Here is a 19,040-nt window from a genome sequence, read left to right on the forward strand (position 1 = left end):
TCTATTTGTTTGTAATCAAAGATTTACTATTAAGACATAAACAACAATTAGTACTTAAGTTATTTTCCAAAAGGATAGTTTTTACTTGAGTAGCTTTTTATGAAGTTTACTTGAATCTAACTTATAGCAACTAACCCAGCCCTGCCAAACTCAATTTAATAATTCTTATTAAACCAATCCAATTTAAACACAAATTAATTTTCTCATATTAACAGATATGTCCGAAAAGTAAAAATTGTTAACCTGCTACTTAAACTATTACATAAAATGTATATGCCATGTATCACAATCAATTGGCCAATGTTTGCTGTCTCAGAACATTCGTTTTTTCCCCCATTAATTTGTATTTCAATATTTGCTGTTATTCCCCTTTAAAACAGATGATTAAGGACAGTTGGCATCCAACATGCCTCAAATAACCCCTAACACAAGATTAACATTTAACACATGATGACAGACATTTTATTCATATCCACAATTTCAAAGTGTGAGTACAAAGATTTCTGAGCTAACAGAACTAAATAACACTGAAGTTCTTTGTAAACATAGTCGTTTCTCTGCTTTCCTTAAATATAAACCGATTTGTCCTCTCCCAAAGTATCAGATAAAGTATTGTAGGTCCATCTCCAGCACTGTGAAATGGTAGATCCAACAATGTCAGAGGATTGCAGTCTACTGTCACTTAAAAATAAATGCTGTCCACACAAAGGAATGCTGTCAACCATGGGAGAAAAATCTGAGTGTTGAGGCGAGCACAGTCAGCTCTGATAATACTTGATTCCAAGCATATCCATTTTGGCAAGGAGGGAAGAAGACCAGTTTAAGCTGTCAGAAAAATGGCTCTGGGTTTGTGGCTGTGGAGGATGACACACACAAAGGCAGCAATGGGATGGTGGTGCGCAATGCCCAATAGGCCACCAGAATCTGTCTGGCTATGTTGCTATATGCCAGCACTGATGTCCTGCTCTAACATGGTTTGTGTTTCTGTCATTACAAGACTGGGCTGGGGCAAGTATTGGATTCTTCACTCTACACTGCCTACATGTTGGTTCCAGGTCACATGGTTAGTGGTAGTTGCCATACCATCAGGCAGGTTTCTGAAGATTCTAGCCCCACATGATCTGTTGTCCCTTCCATCAATCTGTGGAAGCCCATGCCCCCGGATATTACAGCTAATGAGGTCACTCTATCCCCGCGCCCCCCATCCCGTTCATAAGACCGCCCCTGCACCCACATATCTGGGTCGTCACTGAGCTCGTAGATGGAGCCGTCCTCCAGGCTGTGTTCCAAAGAGTCAAGAGAGGAGTCAGAGGCTTCATCACCCAGCACCGTTAATGGTTGCCCTGGCAATCCCGATGTGGAGCGCAACCTGTACTGCAGCAACAAACCCTGCCCCTTGCCCTGGCACTCCCCCTGGGAAGAGCTTGACTGCTGCATAGACACCTGGGAATCTGAGTCACTACGGTCCTCCTCTCCGCAGGCGGAGTTGCGTCCCTCCCCCACAGAATTTCTCTTTAGCAGCTCTGGGGACAGGGTGCTGGAGATGGCCACCAAGAAGTCCACTGGACCACTGTGGGCATTCAGAGAGGTCATCCCCTTTCCTGCAGGACAGAAACACAGATAGAAAAAACAATATGTTGAAATGCATTAGCCCAGAAGCAACCAGTTCCAATATTGACACTGGATCACTTTTCACAGAGAAATACACCAATCAGCCATAACATTATGACGACTGACAAGTGAAGTGAAATACACTGATTATCTCGTTACCATGGCACCTGTCAGTGGGTGTGATATATTAGGCAGCATGTGAACATTCTGTCCTCAAAGATGATGTGTTTGAAGCAGGAAAATGATGGCTAGACGACTGGGTCAGAGCACCTCCAAAACTGCAGCCCTTGTGGGCTGGTCCCGGTCTGCAGTAGTCAGTACCTATCAAAAGTGGTCCATTGAAGGAAAAGCAGTGAACCGGTGACAGGGTCATGGGTGGCCAAGGCTCACTGCTGCACGTGGGGAGCGAAGGCTGGCCTATGTGGTCTGATCCAACAGACCTGTAGCCCATATTTCTGAAAAGGTTCATGCTGGTACTGATAGAAAGGTGTCAGAACACATAGTGCATTTTTGTTTGTTGTATATGGGGCTGCGTAGCCACAGACCAGTCAGGGTGCCCATGCTTACCCCTGTCCACTGCCGAAAGCACGCGGAGGCAGTGTGATGCTTTGGGCAATGTTCTGCTGGGAAACCTTGGGTCCTGCCATTTATGTGGATGTTTCTTTGACACGTACCACCTACCTAAGCATCGTTTCAGACCATGTGCACATTTTCATGGCAATGGTATTCCCTTATGGCATTAGCCTCTTTCAGCAGGATAAAGCGCCCTGCCACAAAGCAAAAATAGTTCAGGAATGATTTGAGGAACATAACAACGAGTTCAAGGTGTTGACTTGGCCTCCAAATTCCCCAGATCTTAATCCAATCGAGCATCTGTGGGATGTGCTGGACAAACAAGTCTGATCCATGGAGGCCCCACCTCGCAACGTCTTGGTGCCAGATACCACAGCACACCTTCAGAGATCTAGTGGAGGCTATGCCTTGATGGTTCAGGGCTGTTTTGGCAACAAAAGGGGGACCTACACAATATTAGGCAGGTATTCATAATGATATGGCTGATTGGTGTGTCACAGTCCTCTTGAATCATCATATCGTCTTTTTCCCTTTTTACCGGTAATTTTGGGGATGCCCTCCAGTTTGGGAACAGGCAAGGTGATGATGACTCCCTGGGCAGTGCCCACCCACAGGAGCCCCTGACAGATGAGCAGAGTGGTGACCCGCATGTTCTTCTGGCCTACAACACAGGAATAGGGAAACAATTTTGTGATATCCAATTCCTGATTAAGGCCCTGCTTTATTGCAGCAGCTGCCAGTAAACTCAGTACATTCAATGTCTTGATAAATGTCTTTTGAAGCACATTACAATTATAGTATACTCCTCAGAACCCCTGGTCTAGGCCACAAGCATCTCGTAATGACACAAGACTGCAAAATGTTTTGTCCCTTATTTACATACATGTGGTCTTTTTGACCTTGAACGTTAGATCCTAGCATATTGTTTGGTGTTATACTTCTGTTCTTGCATTGACATGACCAATGAGCACGTTTGTGTATTCACTTTTTTTTTTTTTTAAACTGACAGTATGGGACTCAAAAAATTTCCCATAATAATCACCCAAAATAACCCCTAAATACCCATAACTATTAGCAAACTAACCCATAACAATTAGCAAACTAATAGTTATGAGTAAAGTCTTTGGATATTCTGGGGTTCTTTTTGAGGTAGTTGTGTTTTTTTGTGGTATGTTTGGTTAGTATGTTGTCCTTAATTTTTATTTTATTTTTGTTCATGGTATTTTGGGACAGTTTCATGTTCTTATAGTATAGTAGTTTGGTGTATTTTTATTTTTTTGTGTTACTTTTCATTTTTTTGCAAAAGCATTTAAATCATTGACTAATTGTCTCACTTTACTGAATTACATATGGCACAGTTAAGTGATGATCTTTTTAAATTTTTTTGGGAAATGTTTGCACAATATAAAATAAAAAATATTGTATTCAAACGCAATATATTGCTTGCATACAGTAAGTATACAACCCATGTGCAGTGGAAGCATCCAATTTCCACAGATGAAAGAAGTTGTCCTCATGAGCACACTATTACCTTACCATTAGCCTCCAGCTGTGAACCATTAAAGTTGCTGTAATATTTTCTGGATATAATTCCCACTGTTTAAGGATCATTGGTCTGGCTATGAATCCTAAGGATAATGAAGACCAACGAGCATTCTACATAGTTTAGAGATGAGTCACATCAGTGCCAGCTGTCAAAGCCTAAAACATCTAGTTCGTTTTTTGAGATGAGTCCCATAATTTTGCTGAAGTAAATTATTACTTTCAGTATTAGCTAGCTCTCAAACAACTAATTTCCACTGGTGCTTCACCCAGGTACCAGGGCTCCACCGGTGATTATGCTAATGTTGGTTCTAGACATTCCTGTTTCCACTATCTGTTTGTTAGATCAGATGAAAATCATTACGAGAAGCCTAAAGACTGAGCAGAAACAAAGGCTACACATCGCTATTCCAATAACACAACATGCGGTGTTTTCACAGCACGCAACACATCAACCGCAAACCCCGTCTAAATCCTAAAGTCCAGGGCATGGCAACAAGTGAGAGCCGGGCCACTCGGCCGTAAAATGTGAGCAGTAAAATGTGCCTTTAAATTATAATAACTAAATTGTATATCTAATATCATGTACACTCATTTTATACAGAGGTCCTGGGTGCTTGTAGAAGAGAAAGGTAAGCAGCAGCTTGTTTTCCATCTTAGGCCCCAAGATATCCCTCTTCCTAGCTCTTGCAACTCCCCTTACATCAAACGTCCCGAGGCTTCCGTAGAGTATTTTAGGAGAAAACGTAATTATGACGTGTGCACAGCCTTTCCTATTCATTCAAGAATATAGATGGATGAAAACTATTTTAACAGTGCTCTTTGTTTTCTTTGCCAATTGGCCTTTTAAGTGAAATGGACAGAGGACATTAGTCGCTTTAGTAAAATGTTTACGGTGCACACCACACAGTAATGGAAAAAGACTAATAATGTGTTACACTTATCGGATCTGTGGAAAATAGGTGCCGGAACGAATCTGAGAGGTGCCAGATCTTGTTTGGCTCAAATGTAGCCCTTCCCAACAATAAACACTCCCCAGTTTGTTTCTACCTAACTATGGTGAATGACTTCTGGTCAGCAAATAAAGTAAAGCATTTGGATAAAGTTTGTTCCTGCATATCCCTGGGTTAGAGTATCTGCTGTACGTAAATCCTCCAGACTGGTACATCAGGCATGCTCTGATTGTACATGACTTGTAAGTAAAGCTCGAGAGTAATACATGATTTGTATTTTCAAGTATGTTATATGTATTAGATGTATACATGCATGCGTCGAAAACAGGTTCACTGCGTTTGTTTACTACACCTAAGGGACAGCGCAGACCTTGCCAGGCCCAAAACCTACTAAAAACATGGCGCCACTATGGGAATAACACCGGTGTTTAAAGCAATGTACTTTGTCTTTTGTTTGAGCATCTTATCTGTACATAGTTTTTTTTGTGTTTGTTTTTTTTATAATTGAACCTAAACTGTATGTGCTAATGTATACGCAGGGCCCCGCTGTAAAAGAGAACTTGGTCTCCGTCTGTGTTCCTTGTTGAAATAAAGGTTTAATAATAATATATGGATTAATGAATACAGGTTCACCTTCGCTCATTTGTCAATGTTTTTGCCACAACAGGATCAACCTGCCACACTGTCAATCTCATACAGTGGGGAGAACAAGTATGAGATTGACATTTGATACAATGGGTACTCTTCAACTGTGAGTGACGGAATCTAAAACAGAAATCACATTGTATGATTTTTAAGTAATTAATTTGCATTATATTGCATGACATAAGTATTTGATCACCTACCAACCAGTAATGCAATGTGATTTGCTGGATTTTTGTTTTAGATTCTGTCTCTCACAGTTGAAGTGTACCTATGATAAAAATTACAGACCTCTATGTAAGTGGGAAAACCTGCAAAATCGGCACTGTATCAAATACTTGTTCTCCCCACTGTACGTGCTGCATATTTCATAAGAAGGTTCAGGAGTAGGAGTACTGATAAAATGATCTCAGGGTCACTCTCATAAATCTTGATCTTGACCTATAGGCAGTGTAGGAATTTCATAACCGCCATGGCCGTTGTTGCCCTTTGCTCTGGCCATGATGCCCCAAAAATAATTGTATGCCCTACGGCCACCATGGCTTTTGTGCCCCTGCTACTGTCAAAATCTCACAGTCAGCAGTTGGTTTGTAAGTTTTTTTGTAGTTCGTAACTGAGAACAACTACATGAACGGACAAGCAAGCTAGCAAGTAATCGATATGGCAGCATTTGTGGTGAAAGATTAAAAACCAAACATTTCTTATCAGCAATTAAAGCTGTTTATTTGTAAGCGCCAAATCCTCTTATTTCACACAATGGCCTTTGTGCCCTGGCATGTGGCCTTTGTGCCCTGGCATGTGGCCTTTGTGCCCAGATATGTGGCCTTTGTGCCCCAAACATTTTGTGATACTGAAGGCCAAATGACCCTGCCCCTGAAATGACGAAATTCCAAGACTGCCTATAGGAATGTCTAATTTCACTAAATGTCTACCAAAATAAACTTTGATCTGAGGAATAAAAGATTTAGTTTAAAAAGCTTTATGTTTTTATTGTTTCCTCATCCAACCAACTATGACAAAGGGCAATAACAGTGGGATGGTTGACAATAACTCCCTTTGTCCGGCAGCTAAACCTTGATGGCCTTTTTTACTTTCAGTTCTGACTGACTCTGACCTTCAGTCCTCTTGACGTGCAGAATATAAAACTCTGTTTGGGTTGAGTTGCACTTTTGAATACATTCCGACAGCATTAGAAGAAAGAGAGCACAGGCTACAATGAATCAGCTCAAAATAACCCTCAGAAACATTTTAGGTTTATCAGGCTCTTATGTTTCCCTGGCCATGGGTCCCTGAGCAGAGATAAAATCAAAATGACAATGTGTGGAATAGGTTTTAATAACCGGAACCGAGATTTACCGGGATTTATCACCTAAACTCACTCCCTTTCCCCGGATATTATTATTAAAATAAAAAGATTATATGAACATTGTAACGTGAAATGAAACTGTTGAATACAGACAATGGTTATATGTCTTCCCAGCTGTCATCTCTGCTCCCATATCTGCATAATCATTAATCAACACTCTGTGTGTGTTCAATATCAAGGACCATATTTACTTATATCAAGTCGCCATAAATTCACAAATATTGTTTGCACTGAAACTACACACAATTTTCTCAGGAAATATTTAACCCTTGTGTGGAAGGATTACCCTGAGACAAGTTATTTTTCTGTGTCTCCCATCCACTGTGTGTTTATCCTAACTTCCACATACAAACACTGGAGTTGGATGATAAAATATTTAAAAAAGAATGTTGATGCAGAGAAAGTGCGTTGTGGAAGAAGTTATTGAAGATGGGTAAGTAAAAAGAGAGAAGCAGCAGAACAAAAAGAAACATAGGGGAAAAATAGGGGAAAAGAATAGGCAAAACTGGCAAAATACTATTGTTGCAGGGACATTGAAGGAAAAACAAGTGTGTTTCCATGGCAACCCCTGCAAAGAAAACCTTTGTTTGGCAGAATCTTAACTGCTCCTTCATAAGTCTTTCTTTTACTAATTCATGGCTTTGACCATAAGGTTCCATTAGGGTTTCTTGGGGTCTGCAAAAGGCAACTTATTCAGGTCTGTCCCTGGAGACCGAAAGAACAGCTAGCTTGAGCAAGACTAGACAAGACCAGAATACACATCCAGCGACGAGCGTGGCTTCATTGGTGCCATCTCAATGCACTTTTACAATGAGGTCCCCAATTGTGACTGTATCCCAAATGTTTTGTTACAACCATCCTAAAATAACAGGTCAGGCAAATGCAAATGGTTGTCCTTTAAGACAAATTTAATTCTATCACATTGTGGAGTTAGTACAGAGTGCACCTTTATACTTTTTGGCCCTGAAATATGATTGCCAAATTGGATTGGCTCGTTTCAGGGACATCAATTATCAATATTGCTTAAAAACTATCCTATATATTTATTTTTAAACTTTTAACAAAACTCTGTGTTTTGGAACTGAGGAGACCAAATGCTGTAGTTTTGAAAGTGAGATAGATTCCCATTCTTGCTTGATATATGATTTCAGCTGCTAAACAGATCGGGGTCTCCTTTGTCATATTTTTCGTTACATAATGCACCAAATGTTTTTAATGTGTGACAGGTATGGACTACAGGCAGGTCAGTTTAACACCCGGACACTTTTACGACGGAGCCATGCTATTGTAATACATGCAGAATGTGGTTTGGCATTATCTTGCTGAAATAAGCAAGGCCTTTCTTGGAAATGAAGTTGCCTGGATGGCAGCACATGTTGCTCCAAAACCTGTATATATTGTTCAGCATTAATGGAGCCTTCACAGATGTGCAAGTCACCCATGCCATGTGCACTAATTCACCCCCATACCATCACAGAAACCCTTATACCATTGCACCGTCCATGATTTACCAAAATAATTTCAAATTTTGATTTGTCAGACCACAGAACAGTTTTCCACTTACACTCAGTCCATTTCACTCATCTCAAATGAGCTCAGGCCTATAGAAGGAAGCAGCGTTTATGGTTTTTTCTTTGCATGTTAGAGTTCTAACTTGTATTTGTGGATGCAGCAAGAAACAGTGTTCAAAAACAATAGCTTTCCAAAGTGTTCCTGAGACCATGCCGTGATTTCCACTACAGAATCATGTCTGTTTTTAATGCACTGAGGGCCCGTAGATCACAGCCATATGGGTCTTCGGCCTGGTCACTTGCATACAGAGCTTTCTCCAGATTCTCCGAATCTTTTAATGTTATTATGAGATCCCCAAACTCTTTGCAATTTTACACTGAGAAATGTTCTTCTTAAATTGTTGCACTATTTGCCGGTGCAGTCTTTCACAGAGTAGTGAACCCCTCCCCATCCTCACTTCTGACAGACCCATCCTCTCTGGAATGATCTTTTAATACCAAATTATGTTACTGACCTGTTCCCAACTGACCTAATTAGTTGTGTGAAATTCCACCAGGTTTAGTTTTTTAGCATTAAACAACTTCTCCAGTCTTTTGTTGCCTCTGTCCTAACATTTCTGAAATGGGCATATATTTTCAAAGAAAATTTTTATTGTCTCAGTTTTAACATTCGATATGCTGTCTTTGTACTATATACTATTTGAATATAGGGATCAAATTATTTGCACATCATTACATTCTGTTTTCATTTACATTTTACACAGGGTCCTAACTTTTTTGGAAATGGAGTTGTACAACAATGCAACCAACAAATAAAATACATTTAAAAATTCCATTCAAAAGTTAGCCTATCCATTAGCACATCTCATTCTTCATATGTTTATGGTAGTTGCAATTCACTGGTTGCAATTAAATGCACTGATGTAGTGAGTTACCTATAGCTAGCTAAAATGATAACACTAAGAACAAACATAATTTCCATGTTCAAATTACTGAAATTATCAAACAACAAGAGTTTAACTAATGTGAACCCTCAAAACGGGCTGTTTAGTAGCTTAGCTGTAAAATACTTATTTCAATCTGAAATGCACTGAAATGGTGGTCACTGCTCACCTTATTTTAATTATTTGGCTGAGTTATGAATGTTAGCTAGTTAGACAGCTGCTGTGTCAAATTTTGGAAATGTTAGCTTTAGGCAAATTTAGGCAAATGTATAGCTAGTCGCAAACAAGAATGTACCGCCAAAAATTAAAGCGATACATTAAATAAAGCGGACTAAAGACAGGTATGAAGAGGTTACATGAATGTGCCAACTTGAATGTAGGAATTCTGTACAGTACCTGGGTTGTGCAAAGACATATGAGTGGAGATGTTGATTTCCTGAAGATGCTCCAGTGTCTCAGTGTGGAACAGACTAATAGAAGAGCCCTCACTAAAGGCCATCCAGACTCCTCCTCCAGCCTGGACCATATGGGCCACACTTACCATGGGATCTGGGTGCACCTCAAACCTCTGGAAAATAGAGAATGAGGGAAGCAGTGAATAACATCACCATGGAAACCACAGTAGAGGCTTAAAATAGGCATAGAGCTGGCAAACAAATGCATCTAGATAAAATCAATGAAGAAACAGTATGGCCACCACTAGATCTGATTTACAATGATACGTTTAAAATTATACATCTGGGAAATTAATGTGATCAGTTATTTTTGTGTTAAAGGTGAGCACACTTAGATTAATAACCATGAAGTGGAAGCTACATCACACCACCCAAGGCATTGCCAAGAAAGGTGTATACCACAAAACTCAGAGTTGTGAAAGAAGCCACAGAGGCCAACAATCAATTTGAAGGAGCCTCAGCTCAGTAGCTGGGAGTAATGTAAAGTCAGTAAAACCCTGAAACTGAAAATAATTTCTTGTAAGGTGAGATTGTTTTTGGTTGAGAAATATTTGTAAGAAAAGAAAAAAAGAAACTGAAAATGTTGCTTGGATCTTCCCTCAGTTTTTTGTATAGCCATTTTTCAGTGCAATAAAATATTTAAGTATTTCAGGAAAAGTGTGTCCCTGCATGCAGTGTCTGAGTGATTTTAGCCCAGTGATTTTAATTTTAACAAGATGCTCAGTATCTACTGATGAGAAGCATCCCCACCACATAATGCTACCACCACCATTCACTGCAGGGATAGTTGGCAATTGGCAATGTTACATTTGTGCCAGTCATAGCACTTTCAGCATTGGTGAAGAAGATATGTCTTTGTTTCGTCAATTTGTTATTTTTGTTTTTATCATTTATTTCCTTTAATACTGAAGGCTACCACATAACCTTCCATAACTTTAATGGTTCAGAATTGGAAGCCAATAGTAAACTGTGTCCTTGTTGCGTTATTTCTGAGCATGAGGTAGTCACCTGAAATGGTTTTCACTTCACAGGTATGCCTTGTAAGGGTTAATTAGTGGAATGTTTTCCCTTATTAATGGGGTTGGGATGTAACCCAGTTGTGTTGTGCAGAAGTCAGGTTGATACACAGCCGACAGCCCTATTGGACAACTGTTAGAATTCATATTATGGCAAGAACCAATCAGCTAAGTAAAGAGAAACGAGTGGCCATCATTACTTTAACAAATGAAGGTCAGTCAGTCCGGAAAATTGTGAAAACTTTTAATGTGTCCCCAAGTGCAGTCGCAAAAACTATCACGCGCTACAACAAAACTGTCTCACATGAGGACCGCCCCAGGAAAGGAAGACCAAGAGTCACCTCAGCTGCTGAGGATAAATTAATCCGAGTCACCAGCCTCAGAAATCGCCGGTTAACAGCAACTCAGATTAGAGACCAGCTGAATGCCACACAGAGTTCTAGCAACAGACACATCTCTAGAACAACTGTTAAGAGGAGACTGCGTGAATCAGGCCTTCATGGTCAAGTAGCTGCTAGGAAACCACAGCTAAGGAGAGGCAATAAGCAGAAGAGATTTGTTTGGGCCAAGAAACACAAGGAATGGACATTAGACCAGTGGAAATCTGTGCTTTGGTCTGATGAGTCAAAATTTGAGATCTTTGGATCTTTGTGCGATGCAGAAAAGATGAATGGATGGATTCCACATGCCTGGTTCCCACCGTGAAGCATGGAGGAGGAGGTGTGATGGTGTGGGGGTGCTTTGCTGGTGACACTTTTGGAATTATTCAAAATTGAAGGCATACTGAACCAGCATGACTACCACATCATCCTGCAGCGACATGCCATCCCATCCGGTTTGCTTTTAGTTGGACCATCATTTATTTTCCAACAGGACAATTACCCCTTACACATCTCCAGGCTGTGTAAGGGCTATTTGACCAAGAAGGAGAGTGATGGAGTGCTGCGCCAGATGACCTGGCCTCCACAGTCACCGGACCTGAAACCAATCGAGATGGTTTGGGGTGAGCTGGACCACAGAGTGAAGGCAAAAGGGCCAACAAGTGCTAAGCATCTCTGGGAACTCCTTCAAGACTGTTGGAAAACCATTTCAGGTCCTCTTAAAGCTCATCAAGAGAATGCCAAGAGTGTGCAAAGCAGTAAGCAGAGCAAAGGGTGGCTACTTTGAAGAAACTAGAATATAAGACATGTTTTCAGTTATTTCACACTTTTTTGTTAAGTACATAATTCCACATGTGTTCATTCCTAGTTTTGATGCCTTCAGTGAGAATCTACAATGTAAATAGTCATGAAAATAAAGGAAACGCATTGAATGAGAAGGTGTGTCCAAACTTTTGGCCTGTACTGTACTAATAAATGTACAAGGTGTCAAAATCTAATAGACTAAAATTCTGGAGGTGTAATGCCTTCTGTTCTGGCCCAGTCTTGCCCCTAAGGAGGCAAAATGTTTTTTGTTTTCTTTTATCTTCGGCAGATAGGTAGCTAACTAACTATATGCAAAACAATAGCTTCGCATCAAGACTGAGGTTGGATTAATATTTTTTCTGATTTGGTCTAAGATGGTAATATTAAAACAAACATGTTTAGTAGGCTAATGAACATATGAGAGACAGCAGGAAAGGTTACGTTGCTTTTTTCTGCTGACATCCCGGTGAAACCCATTGAAATACAGATTGATCCATGTATTTACTAATTGCATTTGGATATTTACTAATTGCAGTTTCATCAGGACAAAGACGGCAAATAAGTTAGTTAATTTCATTGATTTGTGCCTTGCTTATAACAAACAAACAGACTAACAAACAAACATAAATGCAACATAACCATAAACCATTTGTTTAGGCTACAGCTTGTTCACTAATTTAACCCCCTGGACCCGGTGTGTATTTCATTGGAAAACTTCCACCAGGTCCCTAGTTCCTGTGACATCTATTAGACAACACTTCTTGCATCTAAAAGATTTTGTTTGAAGATATGAATATACCGCCGCCACTTCACCAATGAGAGCTGCCTATTGTGTAAAAATGTAGGGAGAAACACATAAACAATTCAATTATTAAATCCATTGTGCCATTACTCTATATTTTAATGGGTAATGTGGACCCAGTGTATTAGATTTTGGCCAAATAGCTTTGAGACTCAACAATCGGTGGGTGCCAGTATGGACTCAACTGGGATTTAGTTTGAAACAATAAAGATCTTTAGAGCATTTCAACAAAACAAGAGTTAGCCAGATATCTCTGCTTTCTCAGAAAAGATCAGTTTCTCTCTTGAGATTGTAAAAAACTGCATTTATGATTGACAGACAGTACATTTACAACGATGTCAGGAAATGAGGAGACGATTGGGCAACAAACTCTAAATGCGTAGCAGAGGAAGAGCAACATGCTTTATCATGGCTATGCATGCCACCCCCGAGGTCTGTGCCATTACAGGGATGGCTCTGGCATCGTCTCACTACTTCTATCACTTTCAGTTCACGATTTGAGGACTGACAGATTAGTCAAAGAGAGAGAAGGGAGAGAGGGAAATAAAGGGTGAGAGAGACGGAGCATGAGGTGAGGCGAGAGGCTCCCCCCTGTGCACTGGCGGGATTACCACCTGTTTGTGTGCCCTTGCCAGAGGGACCTCCTTTGTTCGAACGTGGAGAGAGAAGAGAACCCTTTGATGTGTTTTTCTCATTTAATTGACTCTACAGTAGTGTCTGCTCTGCTACGCCTGGGAAGCAGAAAATGCATCGCTTCCATTTTCATATGCAACCATATGTATTTTTAAACTAAACTTTTCAAAGAATTGAACAAGAAAAAACTAAGTTAAAAATTGTATACTAAATCAAAAAGAATTTCCAGTTGTTTAAAAGTCTGTCAGGTAATCAGTGATTTTCTGACAATGTTAATTAAAATAGAAGATTATTCTATGCTTTATCCATGACACCAAATATGAAAGTGTTTCACAGAATATTATGATAGAATGCTTTCGATTTCATCTGTTATATCTTTTAAATTATTATTTGTATAATTTTAGTTTAGTTTCAGTTTTCAGGCTTGATTTAAACATTTTGTTCAGTTCCAGTTTTATGAAAACATTTCCAATTGCTTTTTATATTATTTACATTTACTGTAAACTATTTGTTGGTGGCTGGGATTTTAGGAGTCATTCATATTTTATTGATCTATACCAGGAGAAGACAACCACAGTATTGATTTCACTATTCCAAATGCTACACTATTCCAAATTCTAGACAATTTTACCTTGCCACCTTACCTAAAGCTCTTCTCCACCTTCTCTGACATTGTCAAAGATTTTTGAAGAAACTACATTTCTAATTCCATCTGTGCTTTTGCAACATTGTGACCCCGCAGAAAGGTATTGACAAATGGATTGACGCTAGCTGCTCCACCTGGTGTTTCCCTTCATGGCTCACATAGCTTACTAGGCTGAACTATTTAAACACTGGAGGAGCCCAAGCATTCAAACTATAAGTCATTCTCTTTCCATATTTCTGATAAAAAGGTTCAGCTGTTGTATTTGTGTTCTATGCAGGGGTGAACCTTGTTTAAATACATGGTTAAAAATAAGCTTTTCAGGTGTCTACTACTGTATGTGCGGCAGGTCTGGGCATCGGGATTGCATAGCAATTGCTTGCAGTACATTTGCATCCACATGGGAAATTCACTTGTAACAGGAATGGAAGAAAGTATATCAATGTGGGGCATATTGTGTTTAGCTAACTACTAGCAATGATGTTCAAAACTAAAATAGAATAACGCTATAGTGTGTTGAAAGATAATTGTTTAAGTGAATTGACTGTCAAGTTCAACTTCTGAGCTGGCTGTTAGGGGATATGACACTGCATGAAAGGTACATAAAAACAATGCAATGATGTGCGAATCAGTTAATCCCTATATTTAATTGTAAGTAGTACATAGGAAATATATCAAATCTTAAATGAGCCCAGGCACAGAAATGGCAATGGCCTTTCTGGATCCTTTTTTATATATGGCTTCTTCTTTGCATGGTACAGTTTAAACTTGCATTTGTGAATGCAGCTACAAACTGTGTTCACAGACATTGGTTTTTGAAAGTGTTCCTGTGCCCATGAGGTGATTTCCACAACAGAATTGTGTCTGTATTTAATGCAGTGCTGCCTGAGGGCCCGAGAAACTTTATTCTTAAATTGTTGCACTATTTGGTTGTACAGTCTTTCACAGAGTGGTGAACTCCTGCCCATCCCCAACACATTTGATGTGTTGTCTTTGTACTATTTGCTATTGAATATAGGGTTTCAATAATTGTACACCATTGCATTTGGTTTTTATTTCCATTTTACACAGCATCCCAACTATTTTGGAAACGGGGTTGAAAGAAATATACATAAACAATGTGTATGGTTATTTCTGGTTATGGATTTTCCAGTAAAAAAAGTTGTGTTATTCAGTTGGCTAGTTATTGTTGTTCCAGCTATCGATATATTTTCTGTCAGCTTTGTTGAGGCCATATCATCATTTTTCTCTTTATTCTTTATTAATTTTTTTCTCTATTCTCTACAGTTGTACCTTTACTGTCGATACCACTGTTTACATGTCTACAGATGTGAGTATTTTTATATATTCTCCCAGCATGTTAATAGATTAAAAGATAAGAGGATGTTGTATTTCTTTGAGCAAACTACAATATGCAAAAAGTGACAGCAATACATATCTGTTGATATAAAAAAAGTGTCACCACAATTTTGTCACCACTTGGCACTGCCCCTACTAAACATCCAATCAACAGCTGGGTTCATTACTGTTGTCTAAACAATGTTGTACTATTTGTTATTCTCATTTCTGGCTAAGATAACTACACATTGTTTTTTGTAACTTGTGAGATGGTGTAATTAGGCTACGTCTATAATGTTGATTCACTTGTTACTCTTCATGTAGTGTTTGCCAAAAAAAAAAAAGCTTATCTAGAAGGATTGTTGGACTGAAATGTTGCACACTGATTTGAAACAGAAAATTCTTAGAATATTTGCTTTTCAGTTGGCAGACTGACAAATGTTTTGAATCATGACGGCACACAATTTGGTATCGTTGTATTGTATACATTTGCAGATACTTTTTCTGTCCAAAAATAAATCTTGTAAACCTTTTCTGGTATGACTTCTGATCCATGTAATGTTATAACTGAAAGTATAAAAGGAAGGTGTAACTTTGTATTGAGACTTTATGTTTATACCAGTGCAAATTTGGGCTGCACAATAAATCAGAATAAGATATGGACTTGTAATATTGACATGTGCAAAACTAAAATCTCTAGCCATATTTAAAGCTTGTCTTTGTTGAAACACAAAAACATCTCCTCCAATTAATTGTGCTGGACTACATTCATTCACTGTTGACATGTACATAAATTAGCTAAACAGACAAATGGACTCTCTATTCTCTGCATGGTATATACACATGCTGTTAAATCTCAAACAAATTAGTGCCCAAGAATGGCACATCATGTGCCGTATGAGACCTCAGTGTGGTCCCAGCAAAAAAAAAAAATCTTCAGCCACTTGACAGCGTCAAGTCTGACAGCTGGGCAGTCACAATGGCACAGGGCTCTATATAGTGCAAACAAGTTTAAACAAGTTTAAAGTCAAATATGAGTATATGCAACTTATAGCGAATAAAATTACATAGCTGTTTTCTCAGAATTTCCTCCTTTTACTTGAGTACATCGAACAGCAAATTCATTAAAAATGTTTCAAATATTGTACAGCAGAAGAAGCCACAGACTGTGTACTAGGCTAACAGAAAGTGAAGACACAATTAGCTTATCACTGGCCTCCACCTGAAAACCAATCAAGTTGCTGTCAGATTTTCTGGATAAAAACCCTACTGTTAAAGGATCTTTGGTGCAAAATAACATCTAAGTGTGTGTCCATCCCAGTGAGGACAGTTGGAACAATAATCAAGAAGTGAAAGCTACATTATACCACCCAGGCACTGCCAAGAAATGGCTGTCCCTCAAAACTCAGTGCTCAAACAATAAGTAGACTTGTCAGGTAAGCCAAAGAGGCCAACAATCAAGAACATTGAAGGAGATAAGGTTTAGTGGATGGAAGTGGAGTAATAGTGCATTAATCAATCATAAAAGAGCTCTGCATAAAACTGTCCTGATTTCAAGGGTATCAAGAAAAAAGCCATTACCTGAAAGTACCATTTGAAAGCGGGAAAAGGTTTTCTGGTCAGATGAGACCAAGACAGAGATTTTTGGCAAACGCTAAAAGTGCAATTTTAGGTACAAACCTAACACGGCCCGTGCCTGTGAACAGCATCGACCTCTGTTAATTAGGGTTAACAGTCTTGCTCAGGGACAGACCAAATGTTTTTTTTTTTTACTTATTGGTTCTGCGATTAGAACCAGCATGACTTCCGGCCTTGTCAAATTCTGGATACTGTCGGGAGAGCATGTAAACCCATCAGAGCACATATTTTGTATAACGGTCTCTACTAAAATCAATGGTGATGGAGAATAAGTAGTGGTACACTACATGTCATCACAGTCAAACAAAGTGAAGGAACTGTTGGGCTCTCCAACAGCTCCTAAAGTCTGTTTCTGTTTTTATTATTAATAGGAAATCATAAAAAAATTCACAAAAACATTATCAGTGCTGCTGAGTTACATTTTTGTGCTTATTGTTTGAAATCAAGTTTTCAATATGCCTATAATAGAGAACAGAGTTGAGTAACTCAGCTAAAGTAGAAGCAGATGTGCTAGCATAAGACACCACATCTCAAAAATTGCTGTCAAAATCAGACATTCAGTCTGTCACTCATTTAAATAATGATGTTTTTGTATCATTTAAAAATTCAACATATTTGTGTTGTAGAGTCACATCTCCCCTCCGCCGACCCACCCACCCACCCTCTCAGTGCAGTCCCATGTACTACATATTCCTCCACCTCCACTCGTTTTGCAGTGTAGACTTGAGCTCATTCTAAATTCAACAGCTGTACCTACACGAATGCATCTGTCAAGGTGACACCACTCGGTTCAGTCTCTCCTCTAATTGACGAGTCCATGTACAATGGTGAGGTTGTGTAAGTAACCTGTTAGTCAACACAAACAAAATTGGGGAGTTGGTGTTTGACTTTACGAAACACCGCCCCCCCCCACTTCGCCCCATTTACACTGGCTTAAACATTCAAATTCTTCTTCCACAATCTCATGTGGGGGAACAAAATCGCAGCAAGCACCAAGAAGGCAAACCTACAGCAAAAACTATAATCCCCCAGTCAATCCTGACTCAGGTTTAAACACCAATTATAGATACTAAAGACTAGAGTTAAAATAGGTGCAGTTAATACAGGTAATGAGTGGAGAACAGGAGGGCTTCTTAAAGAAAAACTAACAGGCCTGTGAGAGCCGGAATTCTTACTGGTTGGTAGGTGATCAAATACTTATGTCCTGCAATAAAATACAAATTAATGGATTTTTGTTTTAGATTCCGTCTCTCACAGTTGAAGTGTACCTATGATAAAAATTACAGACTTCTACGTGCTTTGTATGTAGGAAAACCTGCAAAATTGGCAGTGTATCAAATACTTGTTCTCCCCACTGTAAATGCATGCAACTTTATGAAGTAAAATTCCAGGTATGTGTACTTAAGGAATAAAGGTGATTCTGATTCTGAATTACTTATAAAGCAATTCCCTAATTAACAAAAGCCAAGGATGTATTTTCAGTTTTACAAGAATTAAATATTTAATTTCATCCACAGGAGACAGGGACGTGTGAAAGGTGATGAAGGGATAAGGAAAAAAACCTTTTGGCCTGGTTTATCCGGTCAGTCTCACCTTTCTCTCTCCCCAACATACATACTATACATTCTGTAATTTGTCAAATTAACTCAGATCAAGCGAGACAGGGAAATGGCGAGCACAGCTCTGAACCATCTTTAAGTAATCCAATATCAAGAGAGACTGGACAATGACAGCTCAATCATCTTCAAGTGATGAGAGAATTTCAATTCAGAAGGCACAATATGTTTTGATTTCCACTATGATGAAGAGCAAAAGAAATTCAGGCTTTCACGCACCTAAGCCTTCAAGCCTAAAATCCACCGGAAGACTACTACAAAGGAAGAAAGACAAAGGACATCTATGCCCTGAACGCGCTATTTCACCTGAAATACACTGATGGACTACTTCGGCTAATATACCATAAAGCACAGACTATCGATCTAGGTACCTGATGCTCCATCAACTCTTTCAGCCCTCCAGCGACCAGCCTCTGTTCCATCCAAAAAGCTCACTACAACAAGCCCTCCCTTAAGTCACAGAACAAATAAAGAGAGCAGTAAGTACTATAAGATTACTATTTTATTACCAAGATTAGGGGGCAGTTGCGTATGTGTATCTATGAGTTGTGCCTTGTATAATTCAAGGGAAGT

General features: G+C 39.3%; 1 protein-coding gene across 7 annotated transcripts in view; it reads right to left on the reverse strand.

Annotated features, from left to right (window-relative positions):
- Nucleotides 1-446: 446 nt before the first annotated feature.
- arhgef10la (Rho guanine nucleotide exchange factor (GEF) 10-like a) overlaps nucleotides 447-19,040 on the reverse strand; it is a 203,312-nt gene continuing 184,718 nt past the window's right edge. For 6 of the 7 annotated variants that reach the window (XM_034287227.1, XM_010881719.3, XM_034287226.1 and 3 more), the window contains 3 exons: nucleotides 9,539-9,710; nucleotides 2,723-2,845; nucleotides 447-1,601 (listed from right to left, as the gene is read on the reverse strand). In XM_034287227.1, the coding sequence (XP_034143118.1) occupies nucleotides 1,057-1,601; nucleotides 2,723-2,845; nucleotides 9,539-9,710 (840 nt within the window). In that variant the 3' untranslated portion in view covers nucleotides 447-1,056. The remainder of the gene's footprint in view (nucleotides 1,602-2,722; nucleotides 2,846-9,538; nucleotides 9,711-19,040) is intronic. The other variant, XM_034287230.1, reaches the window with a different exon arrangement.

This window comes from Esox lucius, chromosome 17, assembly GCF_011004845.1.
Source record: "Esox lucius isolate fEsoLuc1 chromosome 17, fEsoLuc1.pri, whole genome shotgun sequence".
Classification (NCBI taxonomy): Eukaryota; Metazoa; Chordata; class Actinopteri; order Esociformes; family Esocidae; genus Esox; species Esox lucius.